This window comes from Psittacula echo, assembly GCF_963264785.1.
Source record: "Psittacula echo genome assembly, chromosome: 2".
Taxonomy (NCBI): domain Eukaryota; kingdom Metazoa; phylum Chordata; class Aves; order Psittaciformes; family Psittacidae; genus Psittacula; species Psittacula echo.
The window spans coordinates 121865672-121881323 of record NC_137737.1 but is presented as its reverse complement, the minus strand read 5'-3'; the positions used below and the strand labels follow the sequence as shown (position 1 = coordinate 121881323).

General features: G+C 39.1%; 1 protein-coding gene across 1 annotated transcript in view; it reads left to right on the top strand.

Moving 5' to 3' along the window:
* Positions 1 to 15652, top strand: part of TOX (thymocyte selection associated high mobility group box) — a gene marked incomplete at its 3' end in the record, with an annotated part of 227982 nt that overhangs the window by 108137 nt on the left and 104193 nt on the right. The window contains exon 2 of the mRNA XM_080639674.1: positions 9248 to 9313. Within this exon, the coding sequence (XP_080495800.1) occupies positions 9248 to 9313 (66 nt within the window). The remainder of the gene's footprint in view (positions 1 to 9247; positions 9314 to 15652) is intronic.

The window sequence follows — 15652 nt, the reverse complement described above, 5'->3', positions numbered from 1 at the left end:
TCGCTGAAGTTGATAAGGAAAAAAAGTAAAGCAACTTTTCCTCTTCTGCTTTTGAGTAATATTTTTAACATTTCTAACCACATCTACTCTTGAATGACCTATGTTGTAATAGAATACTGGAGACTTCTCTATATTGCCCTGCCAGTGTATCTCAGCTTGATCTATAAACCATTCTAACAAAGGAGTAAGTCAAGCTGCAAGCCTTGTGAAGCTTTTAAATCTTTGTTGCAACTGTTCACGTAAAAATTGATGTTGCTTCAGATTCCTCTTTTGAACATGAATGGGGCTTCAGCTTCTCGTCTGATGCAGGCTGGGAAATACACGTGTGTGACATTTTGCATGATATTAATGGAGCCCCTCATATACCAGAGTAACTGGATGAAATTAGGACTGTCCACGTGGATGCTATGGTAGCTGTTTTGGAAAACTACAATTGTGTATCAGCCCTACAACACCCTTGTCATTTAACAGATGTCCATGTTTAGCTAAATCTTTGTAGTGAGTCATTTTTTGTTATCATTCTCTCCAGGTCTGAATTAGTTATGCCTAATGAGATCCCATCAGACTGTGCTAAATAATTTGGTTTATCAGAAATTTAAGGTAATTTGTCCAATTTGATTTTGGCACATAACTCAGTATTTTATGCCTCTTCCTGTAAATTTCTGAGCTCTTGGGTCCTATCATACCACATATTTGAATGAGTGCTTGATTTTATATACTCTCACACTGTTACCCCCTTCAGTGGAATAATTTTAATGCATGTTATGCATGTGCTCAAGTGCCCTGCTGCATTGGTCTTGAATGCTTAGGTTCTTAGGTGATCAAGACTTTCAGTAACTTTTTAAAATTGGATTCCTAAGTATACCATGAATTTATAAGTGTGCCATGGTTTGGGATGAGTCATAGGAGTATTCAGGCAAGATTTCCTAGTCACCTGGCAATTGTTACCTTCAGCTTACATCTCAAGACCCTCTGTCATAGGAGTATTAGTGGAATTTATTTTGTTTGTGCATTTGTTGTTAATGTTGTTCTGGCCCATTTTATTTCTAAGATTCTGCTGTGTAGAAGCAGATGCACTTTTCTACAGGAACTATATATTCCCCATTCACTCTGTAAGTAACACAGTGGGTCAAATTCTGTCCATGGGTCTCTGCACACAGGTCCTGCTGTAGTCATGCAAGGGAATGATTTTGTCCTAGTTGTGCAAAGCTCATTCACTAAGGTCCATGGAGCCTCTCTTCTGCCATACTGCAACACAGGGGGCTTTGCTCATGGATATAAAAAAATGCTTTTTTAGTCATCTGTCTGATCTCTGTAGATCCTTTTTTTTTAAGCTTTTGTGTGTTTTATTACATAATCTACCATTTCAAATTATGAGACAGCGATTAATATAGACAAAAATTACTCTGAAACTCAAAAAAAGGTCCTATTACCTTACCATTCTACCTGATCTATTTCCTGACCAAAAGGCAATGGCACTATTCCCTTCACTTTTAATGATGCAGGATCAGACCTTGTCATGAAACTGGCCAGGTATGTTGGAGTTTCAAAATATTATAAGCCTACCAGGTTATACAGATTTCCTCAGCTACTGTGGGCAGAAAAAGGAAGGTCTGATCTTAGGTGTTTAAACCTTTCTACCTTATCACCCGATTTTCCCAGTGTGTGGCTACATCTATAATTTAGCATGGATTAAGTAAAATAATAACAAAAGCACTTGCCACTTTGACCTTGGTATGCTTGTTTAATGAGTGTTCAATATGCAAGAGACAGTTTAGCATAGGAGTCCACACTACAGCGCATTGGTTTGGGGTTTTTTTACTTTACGTTATTTACACACCCAAGGTTAAAAGGAGCAGGAGCCTAGCTGAGAGAGTTCAGAGTTCATCTCTGCATGCTCACTGTCTTCCATTTAAATGTACACAAAGGACTAATACAGTACTCGCTCTCCCCTGGGCTGTCTTTGATATACTCTGCTGTGCTTGGACTCTGCCACTCCTCCTATCAGTCTGATCCTACTTCTATTAGCCCGCTGTGCTCAGCACTGTAACCTCATTCAGCTAGAGCTCTGCATGCAGGCTAACAACTTCAAGGCTCTGTCAGGCATTGACACATGCAGGCTCCAAGCGGGAAGCTAAACACTCCCCTTCACCTCCTCTCCAGTTCCACATTAACCTCTATTAAGTGCAGGAAAAACACAAATGCTGTAGTGCCATCATTCAGGTTTTAACTACCAGTGTATATTTAGATATTCAGCCAGCTTGCCACCTTTGAGAACGTAATCAGCAAACCCTCTGGTTCCTTCCCTTTCTTGCAATGAGAGCAATAAGTAGTGAGAGAGCTTTGGAAATGCAATGGTAGAAGGTTTGGGTTGGATATTTATGGCATAAGCATAAAAATCTGAGACAAAATTTTGACAGCACTGCCTATACTTTTTGAGGCAATAGTATGTGTTATAAATGGAAAATGAGACAAAAATTGTCTTATTCTAGGAGAATCAAGCACAGTATCTTCAAAACATATTCTCTTTGAAAGCCAGGCTGTAGAAATGACTCAGTGCAGTCCTAGTCTTCAAGCTCTATCGCGTTTTGGTCCAAATACTGAATGTATCAAAGTCCGTTGGGTGCTGTGGGCAGAGAGAATGTCGCTGTTTCTGTCTCTTTCCAAGTATAGGAATTGCCTGCCAGCATTTCCTTGTGAAGCAGCACCCTCGCTTCCCGCCCTGGGGCTCGCTGCCAGTGCTCACCCACCTTGTGGCTCACTCCCACTCTCTGGGGAGCCGTCGAGACTGGGGCAGATTCATTCCCAACTTCAGTATGTCTAGCCCACACATTGCCATATTTGGACTAATTAAGCATATTTTACCCTCTTTTCCGGTTTACTCTTTGGACAGCATATAAGAAAAGTACTCCTGAAAAATTAATTAAAGTGAATAACAATAATTATACATGCCATCTCCTCTGTAATGGTTAGCACATCAAACTTTCTGTGACCTGGAGGGGTCTTAGTGTTCCAGGCAGGACAGGACTTCCCTATGTCTGCCAGTTTGCAGAATCCACCTTCTTTTGGCCATGCAGGGACATCCAGCTCTGCCGTGAAATTTAATTTGTTTTTGCCATGGTGCTCCGTCCAGGCATTTTTACCCAATCGCATAGTATTTCAGTATTCTCCTCTTTTGAAAAACAATCGTAGAAGGAGGGAGCAGAACAGACACAATCAAAGTTGGTAGTACTAGATTGTGTTTTGACAATTTTTCTGTGATAGTCCTTCAGAAAGGTGTCAAGCCCCTTTCCCAGGAAGGATGGCTGTCTGGAATGCATTACTGTAACCTGTCTTGGGCAAATTTAAACATGCGTTCCGTACAGCATACAAAATGGAGTTCAGGAGACAAAATGGAGTTTCAATTTAATACAGAAATACCGCTCAGCCAAACCGTGTCAAGAAAGGGATTTTCTGTCATGTAATAATGTTTACAGAGCATCTCTGGTTTTACCTTTAATGGTTGTCGTAACAAGATCAACTGTTTCTTTAGCATAGCTATTTGATGATTTAATTGTATGCCATCATTATTTTAGTCATATTTCAGCAGCTTTGAGTAAAATAAAATATTCCTCTGTCATCAAGCAACCCGAGACAATGCACACTCTTGGCATTTAGTTTAAAATAAAGAAAATTACTTAGTTTTAAAACTGTTTCAGGATTAGTGGCTTTTAGATAACATAAGTTGCAAATGGTATCTATAACCTGTAAGTACTAAAATCATTAAATCGCTAGAAATAAATAATGTTTTTACACAATGTTATTGCAAGATTTTCTTAAAATGAAACAAGAATTGTGCTGAGGTGTCATCAGAGCAGTGTAAACTATGGTTAAAAGGTATAACTAAAGTTTAAATTTAAAATTAGATTCCAGTTCCAATCTAAGATGGGAGAAATTTGTATTCAGATTATGTGCTTAATAAGACAGGCTTTGAAGATCTGTAACATCCTTTGAAGAAAGTGGGATATCAAGTCCAAGTAGCTTTACCCAGAAGCTGAACTTACTAAATACAGCATCTTTCAGCAATTTGATCATCTTTCTCCCTGTTTCTTCTCCTTTAATCTCCTAATTTCAGGATATCGCTGTTGAAATAAATTTGTGCACAAAACAGTGTCCAAAGTTGCTTCCAATCCATACATCAGCCCTAAGCTTTTTGTGGCATCAGAAGCCATATGGGGTAGTATTCATCATGCTCCCCTACCTACACTGCAGTTAGCTGAGGTGTAGTGCTATTATACTGTGCTGCACTTTGGTATGAACTAGAAGAATCTCAAAGATCCATGTGCTTGATTTTTTTTTTCTTTTATCTAATACAAATATGCCTGCAGAACTTCAGGCACATGTATATACACCCATGCAAAGAGAAAGGAAATACACAAGTCCATCAGAAGTTGAAGACTCTGTGTGAAAAAGGAGCAAAATAAACCCTGACTTCTCTCGACAACAGGGTGACGACGTAGAAGAAGGTAGCCTGTGAGGACACGTCATACAATCATGGTAAATCCGTGCCAGATAAGACAGCCTTAACAACTCTGGACATTTGCTGACCTCTGTTACAGCTCTTGCATCAGTAACAGTCAGACAGTGCTTCTTCAGCATTTCTGTAATTATGTTCCTAACTTATATGATTAAATTGCCTTTAATAACAGCGTTTGGGTTTTTTGCACATGGTGGTTGCTGACCATTACAACTTGTCTTACAAAGGGTTATTCTAGGGGAGATTCTAACTGACCATGCCATAGTGTGGCCTGTATGTCTTATTTATAATAACAATTTAAATAAAGACTATGATGCAATTCTGGATATATGTATTAAAACCAGCTCCTAGTTATATATCTTCATATGCAATGTGGTCATATTCTTAGTTTGCTCTCACACAAACTGTTCATGCAGTTATACTTTAATATGAAAAGAAATGTTGTCAGGAGTAGTTATTATCACACATCAGAATATTGTATTAGCACTCACTTTTAATAGATTAAAATGAAAGATTTTGAAATCTGCCTCTAATGATCCTGAAGGATCTTGGAGACACATTGGGAAAGCTTTAGATGAAATGTCATATGATATATATACATTGTACATAAGTTCATAAAAGACAGTTCATTTAACTGCTGCCTTTGTGTTTCATCTGTTCTGTTTGGATGAATCATCCACAGGTTAAGTGATGCTTGTGTAGTTTCTTTGCTTGAAATCAATCACAGAGTGTGGCAGGGAAGTTTAGGGAATATGAGCTTCTTGTAGACCTGCGGATGATGAGTAAAAGACGACAATTTTGGAGGCATGGAAGAAAAGAATGGTGGTTGGAGGCATCTTTGGGTCATATCTGCTGATCTTTTCACTCACTGTCTGATCCGGATAGGTTGTTTGAACTACCCTTGCGTAAATCACCTCACTCGTAAAGCTGAATTCAGTGTAGATGTAGTATAAGTTAAGCTGTCCAGGAGGAGAGTTGTTGAGAGTTGACATGCTGCAGAGCCTGCATGTTACAAAGCAGTGTATTAAAGATGAAATGATTCAATATTTGTTTCTAAGGTTTAGGGGCTCGTTCTGGAAGCTTCTGAAACAAACAAGAGTAGGACCTTCCAGCTGATCAAATTATTGGCATTTTTTTCATTGTTTATTGTTTTGATGTGGGATAGTCACATTTGGGCTAGGTGGGCACAAATAAAATGCGCTGCATCAGTGTCCCTAAACTTGTTACTGAAGACTTGTGTACCATTTTTTTCTGGCTGGGGTGGGATGTATAAGTCATCATAGATCATCTGAATGCCACATTTCTTTAATTTGGGAAAGGGGATGATGAATAAACAACTCAGCATTGAAGTAAGCATTTTGTTTAATTTTGGTATAAAAAAATAACATATTTTCTCTTTATAAACATCTTAGTAAACATTGAGAACTTGAAGAAGGCATCTCCTGACAATACCTGCTGCAGGAAATGCATTTGTATATGCTTTATCATTTGAGTTTATGAGTGGTTTTCAGGCTCACATCTGAAATCTTAGGAACTGCCAAGAAGCCATGCACCACGCTGCACTAGACTGAGGACAGATAATAATTTATATAGATGTAGATGTAGTACAAATGTTAACATGGTAACAGTGTTAGTGTCAACTAATACATTATAGTCTGCATCCTGCAAATATAAACAGTACAAAAAAATATGCATTGCATTAAAAACTTATTGAACTATACATGTATTACACAGCATCTTACACACACTTCTAACAAGCAGATGCTAAATATTGCAGTGATTAAATTCCATGTTTAAATATTGAAGAAATTAAATAATAAACAGCTGCTAGGTATTTTTAGATGTTAACAGGTGACTCAGATTTACAGACATTATGCATGAATATAGTTTTCTGAGATATTTCCTGACAAATCAACCCAAAATGTTGCAGAAGGTCATTTCTCATTTAAGGCCAAGCCGAATGAGGTAACTTTAGGTATACTTTTGGGTTTTGGTTTCGCTGATACATGCTTACATTAAGCCCACAGACCATGCTAGAACAAAGACATTCCAAAGCTAAATAGAGGGCCACAGCAGCAAACAGGAAAGACTTAAGATCCAAGATCCTATCAATCAGTGCTGGAGGCACCTCTAGTAGCAAGACACATACCATGTAGGCAGGTGATCCAAGAACAACACACAGAACAATGAAAATTTCCAGGTTTCATGGAAAAATACCTGAGGGAAATACTTCTGTGATTGTAGGTTTGGTGATTGTAAGCTCGGGAGCAAGGACAGATGACCAAACACCCAAAAGAGGGAATTAACTGGAAGACTAGTATACTTCATAAAGATTCTTAAATCACAGGCTCGGGTTTTATGGAAAACAAAAGAAATTAAAATAACCATTGACTGTATCTACACTGTATCTAGTATGCAGAAAAGGAAAGAAATTTCTTTATGTTCATTGCACCTAAACACATGCAACATACTATTTCAATTATAGTAGTGTTTGCAATGTAGTGCAGCAAATATATGAAAATAATGAGGGAAATTCAAAATTGGAGACTTAAGGAATCATGGTTTCCAGGGGAGATAGAACTACCATAACCAGCCAGTATAACTATCCTGTTCATAGGACTTCTTACAAATATGATACGGGATGCATCTTTTCTGAAAAAGATATCTGATTTCATTTTAAAATGTCTGAGAACTGAGGAGTTTGTTGTTGACATAATGCTTAATTACCTTCCAAAGTAGGAACTTGTATCTTAATTCAGGATTGAATTTCTTTAACTCCCATTTCTCAGCACTAGATCTCATTATACCACTGTCAGAAAGGCTGACATCTTGCTATCAGACATTTTTCCAGGTTGTAAGTACCAATCGCAGTGATCAAGGCACCTTTCAGCCTTTTGTCTGACAAGCTGAATAAGTTGAGCTCCTGTAGGCCTTGCACTGGAGCGCTTGGTTTCCAACTGCAGGCTGTGAAATCTCTCTTCAGAATTTTACCTGTCCGTCTAAGCAGAAGAAACAATGCATTTTTTCCAGTGTGCAAACAATCCAGACAATCCAATCTCTACTTTGAATGCTAATAAGTAGGAATATTCTTGAATGAAAAAGCGAAAGAAATGACAAGTGTAAACAAGAAATAATAAAGAAAAACCCATCAGTCTGTATTTTTATGATCTAATCCAACTATCTCTATTCCATCAAACTTTGGAAATACTCTGTTCCTTATGGTAGATATGTGCCCGTGACATAATCCTTTCCCTCCCATGAAACTAGGACTTCTGACAGATAGGCTGTGACGATCTATTAAGTAGCTCTGGCCAGGAAAGGCAGATCATCAACTGTTGTGCCAGGAGCTGGCAGTTGTTCTTTTCTACTAATGCTGTTACAAGCCTTGTAGCCTCTGGCAAGGAAAGAGGATGAACAGCTGGAAGCCGAAACCTTTTCAGCCACCTCAGCAAAAACTGGTAGAGCTATATGCCAAATCCACAGTTTGACTTTGCCACCTTGGTCTGGTTGAATATACTGCACCTCGCAGGTAGAATATCCTGAGCTCAGCATGGATAGAGCAATGTCCATAGGGTATTTCACTGCCACCTTCTGTAGGAGCAGAGCAAGCTCAGTAGTGGGGCTTTTTAAAAAAGCTGCCATGTCATCAAAAATCATGGCTCATGTCCAAAATATGTCACTCTAAGCATTCACAGGAGGGGTCAGGTGAAAGTTATTTCAAACAGACCTCATAACAGCTGGAAATCTGAGGTTGACAACTGGGGGTGGGGATTCCTGCTGTTGTTCATTTCTACTTGAAAGGTTTGAAAAGATTTTTCCATACCTCCTGAGCAGACACTAGTTGCCCTGTTGGCACTGCCACTTGGGCGGGTGTGACAAGAGTTCTGGGGGGGGGTGTTTTCTAGATTACATAAGAAATCAATAGTTTTATACTTCTTTGTGTTGGTATGGGATGAGGCTTCAGTTCTGGCAGTTTTTCTCCATCTACACCTTCAGATTTTAATCAACTCTTTTCTATCACACTTCTGTTACTTCTTAACTGCAGCTGAGAAGAGAAAAGAAGGAAAAAAAGAAGCTTTGTATACATTTCCACGAATGGTATTTATCATTTATGGAAGGGTATTTTTGCAGTTTTGATTATGAATGTTTATTTTATTCACACATCAAGCAAACTATCCTCTTATGCCATACGGTCAGGAGGTATATACTGTTTCATGCATTCAGATGTTTGAAAGCCGTCTGGAAATGTCTTTCCTACTTTCTTGTATGGGAACATTTCAATAGGACGGGTTTTAATTTGTTTTGAAATTTCAACTCTTGTTGTGTTCAGAAGCTGAAGTTGGAATCCATTAAGATGCATTTTAGTGCAGTTTCTAGTCTCATCTTCGTTTTCTCAGTAACTGTGCAATTCACTTAGTACTTCATTACAACAAACAGCAATATGTATACATGGTGCACAAAATGAGCCATTTTGTTTTAAAACAGATTGCGGATGAAAGGAAACCATTCATTTCTTGCTCGCTAGCTGTAATTACTAGAGCGCTAATTACTCCAAATCACTGACATACAGGGTCAATAAGGATGACAACAGGAACATCAAAGACAAGATGCACACATGCAATTACAAGTCTCTAAAACCAGGCTGTAATATTATTTTATGGCTACTTTTTTTTCAGTCAATGCTGAAAAATATTCAAGTTTGCTAAATGTTTACTATTATTTCTTTTTCAGTTTGACAGTGAAAACATGTATATGAGTATGACAGAGCCGAGCCAGGACTATGTGCCAGCCAGCCAGGTGGGTTAATTAATCTTCTCTGCCTTGTTTCAAATTGTAATTAAACAAATTCAAAGAGTTGCATTGCAAATGAGTGGCACTATCAGTAACTGCTGCAATCAGGAATAATCATAATTTATAAACAAAGCATTTAAGCCTTGTTTCCAGTTAATGAGATAGAGCTGATAAAACACCAGAGTTGGCGTTTGTTGAAAGATACTACCTTGTTTCCTCTCCAGAATGCAAGCAGCTGTTTTGCCAGCATGATCTTTCCTAAACAGTTGTTTTACCTTCAGGAATTAAAGGCTTTACAGGTGCACATTATTTGTTTCTCTGACTGCAGACAAGTTAATCATTATAAGCTACACATGTCACAAATAGCATTAATTATCATTCATAGGCCAGTTGTAGCTGAGAAACTGCATTTTTAACACTAATCAAATGGCTGAGGAATGTTGCCAGTGTTATATGATTAGCAGTGGGGTTAAGGCAATGTCTCCTGCAGCTTGCAACCCCAAAGGTTTAATGTGATGTAGATTCTTTACAGGTATTTTTGAGTCCTTTTCTTTTGTGGAACACTGAATTCTGATACTAAGTGTGTATTCAAAAATCTTCCACCTTTCCACTTGAGCCCTAAGATATTATAGATTTTAAGAAAGAAAGAATGAAATCTTTTAATTACTTCTGATAAAGCAAAAATAGTTCTGAAAAATTTTATTTGCCTACCTGTAGCTACATCTATATGTAGGAGAGAAATTTTCATTTACTTCACATGTTTTGGTCATTTAATTCACACTAGTAAGTGGTGGTGATAGTGGTGCAGATCCATTAGATTGTGTCAAAAGTTGCCCTGAATAATCAGACTTGGAGTCTAGGTCATGCAATAATGCAGATACAGGAGTGGCTAGTCTGATATACCCCTGTTTGACAGGACCAGTAGGATTATGTTAAGAGTTCTCATTAGGTGGGAAATAAGTTTGCACGCATATTAAATGTGTGTAGATGAGCAGAATTTAATTTAGGAATCAAGAGCTTTGGGAAGTGACAGTACATTCAAAGCTAAATATCTTCAAGAAACAGGGTTTTTCAGGTATACAGGTTCATTTGGAGGCAGAGAAGCAAGAGGTTGTGTGAGATGAGCTGCATTGTTCAATCAAAAAGAACATCTTTAAAATGTTCCACCGTGTTGCTTCTCAGACTTCTGTTGAAGTTATTCTGAGATATCTTTAGAGACCAACTGCACTTTGTGGTTAGGATTTGTGTGTGATTGAACTTATTCAGCTAGGAACCCTCCAAGATGCAGAGGTAGTTTAGAATAGAACTGTTTGATTAAAAAATGAAAAATTATATTATTAATTTTTCTCTAACCATTAATCCCAAAACTGTACTGACAAGTTTTAGTATTACTATTAGATTAAAGCAGCCTAGTATCATCTCATTTATGCCTTAAGGGTTTTGAAGTGCAGGGGCTAATTGAATTTGTTTGAAACAGTAGAAATACAAACTCTGTGAATGATTGCTGTTATAAGGCAGCTGCTACCTTTCAGAGAATCATTATGTCTGTCTTAAATAGTTTTAAATAAAGAATTGCAAATCTACATTATACATCAGAATTATTTTTCTTCTGTTGATATTTTTGTACTGTGTATGCATGTAGTTTAAATAATTTAAATGGCATATTGAAAAATTAAGAGTATAAGTTTTAATCTTTTATGTGGTTTCTACATGTGCTAACAAGGCCCAGATCCTCTGAGATATTTATGCATCTAACACTCACTGGTTTCAGTGAAAGTAAGGTGATTAAAGTACCTTTAAAGATCCAGACCCAGATATTTTAAGTGCAAATGATTTTGTCTTCAAGGAAAAAAATCTATCAAATGTGACATTTCCAAATTCAAAGATGACAGAAAACCCTGACTGCTTACTAGGGGCTGGAACCAAGAAAGGGCTTACAGACTTAAAACCTCGCTATGGCAAAGCCAGCTGTTGGGGGTCTGGCTCCCAGGTGGGGTTCAAAACCCAGAGGCAGGTGTCAAAACTCTGTCCTGTGCTGGAGGATCTGGCAAGCTCCATTGACAGGTACAGTATTTTGTCAAATGCACATGGGTCTAATAGCCCCCTGTGCCTGTGAGAGAAGCTGTCAGCACTGGGCTACCGAGCCCTCCTGGCCCTTGCTGTGATTATCTCCTGGCACTCACACCATCGCAGTGGGTTTCTAAGTGAATAGATGTGAAAGCCTGTGATAATAATGATATTTAAAAAAAAAAAAAAAAAAAGAGAGGACAAAAATCCACACTAGGAGCAGGAAGGCAGGGTGTGTTGGAAACCTGCCTCTCTCTTGTTTCAGCAAGAACCTGAGACTGTAAGAGAAGCCTTCCCAAACCTGTTGTTCCTGATGTAGATAGGTGCTAGTCATTCCTCAAAGGAAATAAGCAGCGCTCCACTGAAAGTACTGGTGAGGTCTTTACTGACTGTAATAGGGTGCTGTTCTTATCTCAGGCATAAACATTTGGTGGTCATCCAAAATTGGTGAACTAACTGCTGTTTCAACATCCAAACTGCTTATTAAAACTGGAAAGAACATGATATTCACTGCTCTGAAAACAAAATATGCAAGGTTTTGCAGCTTACTGGGGAGGGAGAGGAAGAGGAAAGGATGTGACTGTATTTTCTGGTCTGTGTTTTCAGGACTGTTCATTTTCCTTTCACTGTTTGTGGATATAAAACAAATAATCCTGTAAAAAGTGATGAGAAAGTGTTCTCTCCCAGATGAATGTTTAGTCACATCATCCATGGAGTTTTCTCCTATGTCCATTTTGCATCTGTTCTCACGAGCCTTGCAGTTGCTTGACCTCAGCAAGAGGAGTGCAGGCTCCTTTCCACCCTCAGTAACTTGACAAGGCCAGAGATGAGTGTTTGAGTCTTGACAGGCTGAGGAGTGAATTAATTTCTCCACTTATCTTGATGGATGCACATCTGTTAACTTAAATATGGATCCCACATGTTATGAGATGCATGGTTCTATCAGAAACTTTTATTCTAGCTCTGACTGGTCATGCCCACTGAGTCAGACATAAGCATCATTTTCTAATTTCAGAATCTGACACAGCTCATTTGGGAAGTAGGTTGACAGACAGTCATGGTCTACACCACCAAAGACTGAGGGGTTTTCATTAGGCTATCTTCAGGATTATGTGACTATACAGGCAGGATTTTGGGGGTCCTGATGCATGCTGGCATGCACTTCAGTTCTTTCTGTTTACTGCAAAATGTTCATATCCAGAAAAACATCACCTTATATTATTTTAAGGGTTTTAATCAATTTATCCCCTTTAGGCTAACATAAATAAAAGCTCAGCCAGTGGACAGGAAAAATATAGTTTTATTCCTTTTGCTGTATAACATCAAACGTATTCATAGCTTCATAATCCAAGACAAGTTGCCTCACAGCATGCCTCAACAATTATCTTTTCTGTTCAATTTTCAAATCAGTACATGCTTTGGGACTTACAGACCAAGTTGCTAAGTAGCAACATATGGCTCACTACTGTTCCTGTGATGTTGCTGCAAGCAAATAGCATAATTCTATACTTGAAATGATTTTTACAGAAAGCCAGTGCTGGAGCTGAGCCAGAAGTGTAAGTATACAGTAAAAAATAATGATATTCTTTTAAACTGTCCCAAAAGGCTGTTTGGCAATGTTGTCTCTGTGTACATTTTATATGTACGTGTAAGTACTGTATTTTTGCTTATGATATATGTAGTACAGGACTCTGCACTGCAGGCATCTCCTAAATGAGTTATGCTAGCCATATTAACAAACATGCATAGTAAAACTACATGACATTTTCACTACTAATTACACTTCGATCTGAAAATATTTATCATTTTAAAATAAAACTATGCCAACTGCTCTGCATTTCAAATTCTTGCAAATTTATTGTTTTCTCCCCACACCTGTAATTGGAATCTCGGAGATGAATTCTTCTTTGTGTAATTCCTCCTCCTGTAATTTGTGGGCCATGCACGACACAGTATAAAATTATGTTGTTTATTTAAAATTTCTTCCTAGTCACAATACAGAATATGATTTGGGACTTTGTTGCAGAAAGCCTCATCACTTTTGTAGCCTTCCTGAGGCCTGATAAATGTTAAGAGTAAGGCATGCAGCTGCCCAGTCCCCTGCATGATCCAAATGAAAGGGAAGAGAGCTGGCCTGGAGCTGATGGTTTGGGGTATTCCCCTCATTGGCCCAGTACGAAAAGGAAGAGGTATCCAAGTCAGAGGAAGGAACAGTGTTTGCACAGAGATTGTGTTTTCCTCCTCCCAGAGCTATGTCAGGGAGATCTGTGTGAGATACTGTCCTGGTTCAGCAGTAGCAGTCATTTTTTCTCCTTCTTAGTAGCTGGTGCAGCACTGTGGTTTTGACTTTCAGCCTGGAAATAATATTGATAAAGCCGATGTTTTCAGTTGCTGGTCAGAGTGTTTACCCTGACCAAGGACTTTGTGAGTCTCATGCTCTGCCAGGGAGGAGGAGAAGCTGGGAGGAAGCAGAGACAGGACACCTGACCCAAACTAGCCAAAGAGGTATTCCATACCACAGCATGTCATGCCCAGGATGTAGAACTGAGAGTTCCCAGAAGGGCTGGGTCACTGCTGGGTGGGGGGCGAGGTATCGGTTGATGAGGTGTTTTATTCTCTTCCCTTGTTATTTCCTTTATCATTATTACTATTGGTGGTAGCAGTAGTGATTTGTGTTATACCTTAGTTATTAAACTGTTCTTATCTCAACCTGTAGGAGTTGCATTCTTTTGATTCTCCTCCCCATCCCTCCAGGAGCAGAGGGAAGAAAGGTTGGGGGGGAAGTAGACTATGTGGTTCTAATTTACGGCCTGGGCTTAAACCACGACACATACGTATGCATGCTCTTTGATACAGTGGGCACCACAGGTATCAAAACTGGTTTGTCCTGTACAGCTCCAGGGCAAAATTGGATAGAAACACATCCAACAGAGAGATTTTTCATGTTAACAGGAAATTAAAGGGTTCCCCTGCCTTTTTTTCCCCACATGAAGATGTTCCTAACCCTAATTTTTTAGAATATTAATGGTATATCTCTTCCTCATGTGAAGTAGGGATGGATAAATCCTATGTTATAGCTGCCCTCTCTTGGTCCTTCCCTTTAGGCGGTCAGGGTACTCTATCCCATTCCTGACAGAAGATACAGCTCTTCACTAAAGCCACAGTCAGCAAAGCAAGGCAGGAATTGGCTGCCTTAGAAAGGATTCAGGAAAAGGATTCTTACATGGAGAGTCACTAAGTGGTCCAGTGTAGTCCCATAGGTGCACACTACCCTGAAGTACAGGGCAGTCCTGCCCAATAGCTCGAAAGCTTTTGCTCAGTATTTGAGAGGGTGCTCCACAATGAGAGGGCAATGCCACCTGGTCAGTATGCTGACTGCCTGCATTTCAGAGCTGGTTTGGACCATATTTCACCTCTCTCTTCCCAGTCCAGCATATTTCAGTTCTAGAAATTGTGTCAACAGAAGGGAGTCAGCTTCTCACTCCTCCATTTCTCTGAAGTAGACTGTAGATGCCACTTCCCCTTCCTCCCCCTTACCCCCCAAAAAGGGGGATGTAGATTTAAATGTCATCAGGGGAATAAAACCACCAGAAAACACCAGACAGGTCTTTCAGATCCTGAATGAGTGATTAAACGTAGAGGTAATTTTGCTCTGCCTTTCCGTTTTGTGTAGAACATAATCTTTTAATATGTCTTAGCATCAGGCACAAAGTCTGGAAAGAATTGAGTGCCTGATAAAAATACATCAACTGTTGCATAAACAAAGCTAAGTTTATAGATATATGTGCATAGAATCATAGAATGGACACATCACTCCAGGTGGAGTCCCATGAGAGCAGAAGGGGAGAACCACTTCCCTTGACCTGCTGGCCATGTTCCTTTTGATGCAGCCCAGCATAGGGTTGGCTCTCTGGGCTGCAAGTGCACGTAATCAATTTGTCATCCTCTGGCATCCCCAAGTACTTCTCCACAGAGATGTGATATGTAAGTATATATGAATGTCTTTAGCTGTAATAAAAAATGAATGCACATGTATTATCATAGAATCATAGAATAGTTAGGGTTGGAAAGGACTTTAAGATCATCTAGTTCCAACCCCTCTGCCATGGGCAGGGACACCTCCCACTAAACCATGTCACCCAAGCCTCTGTCCAAACTGGCTTTCAACACTGCCAGGGATAGAGCATTCACAACCTCCCTGGGCAACCCATTCCAGTGCCTCACCACCCTCTCAGTAAAGAATTTCTTCCTTATATCCAATCTAAACTTCTCCTGTTT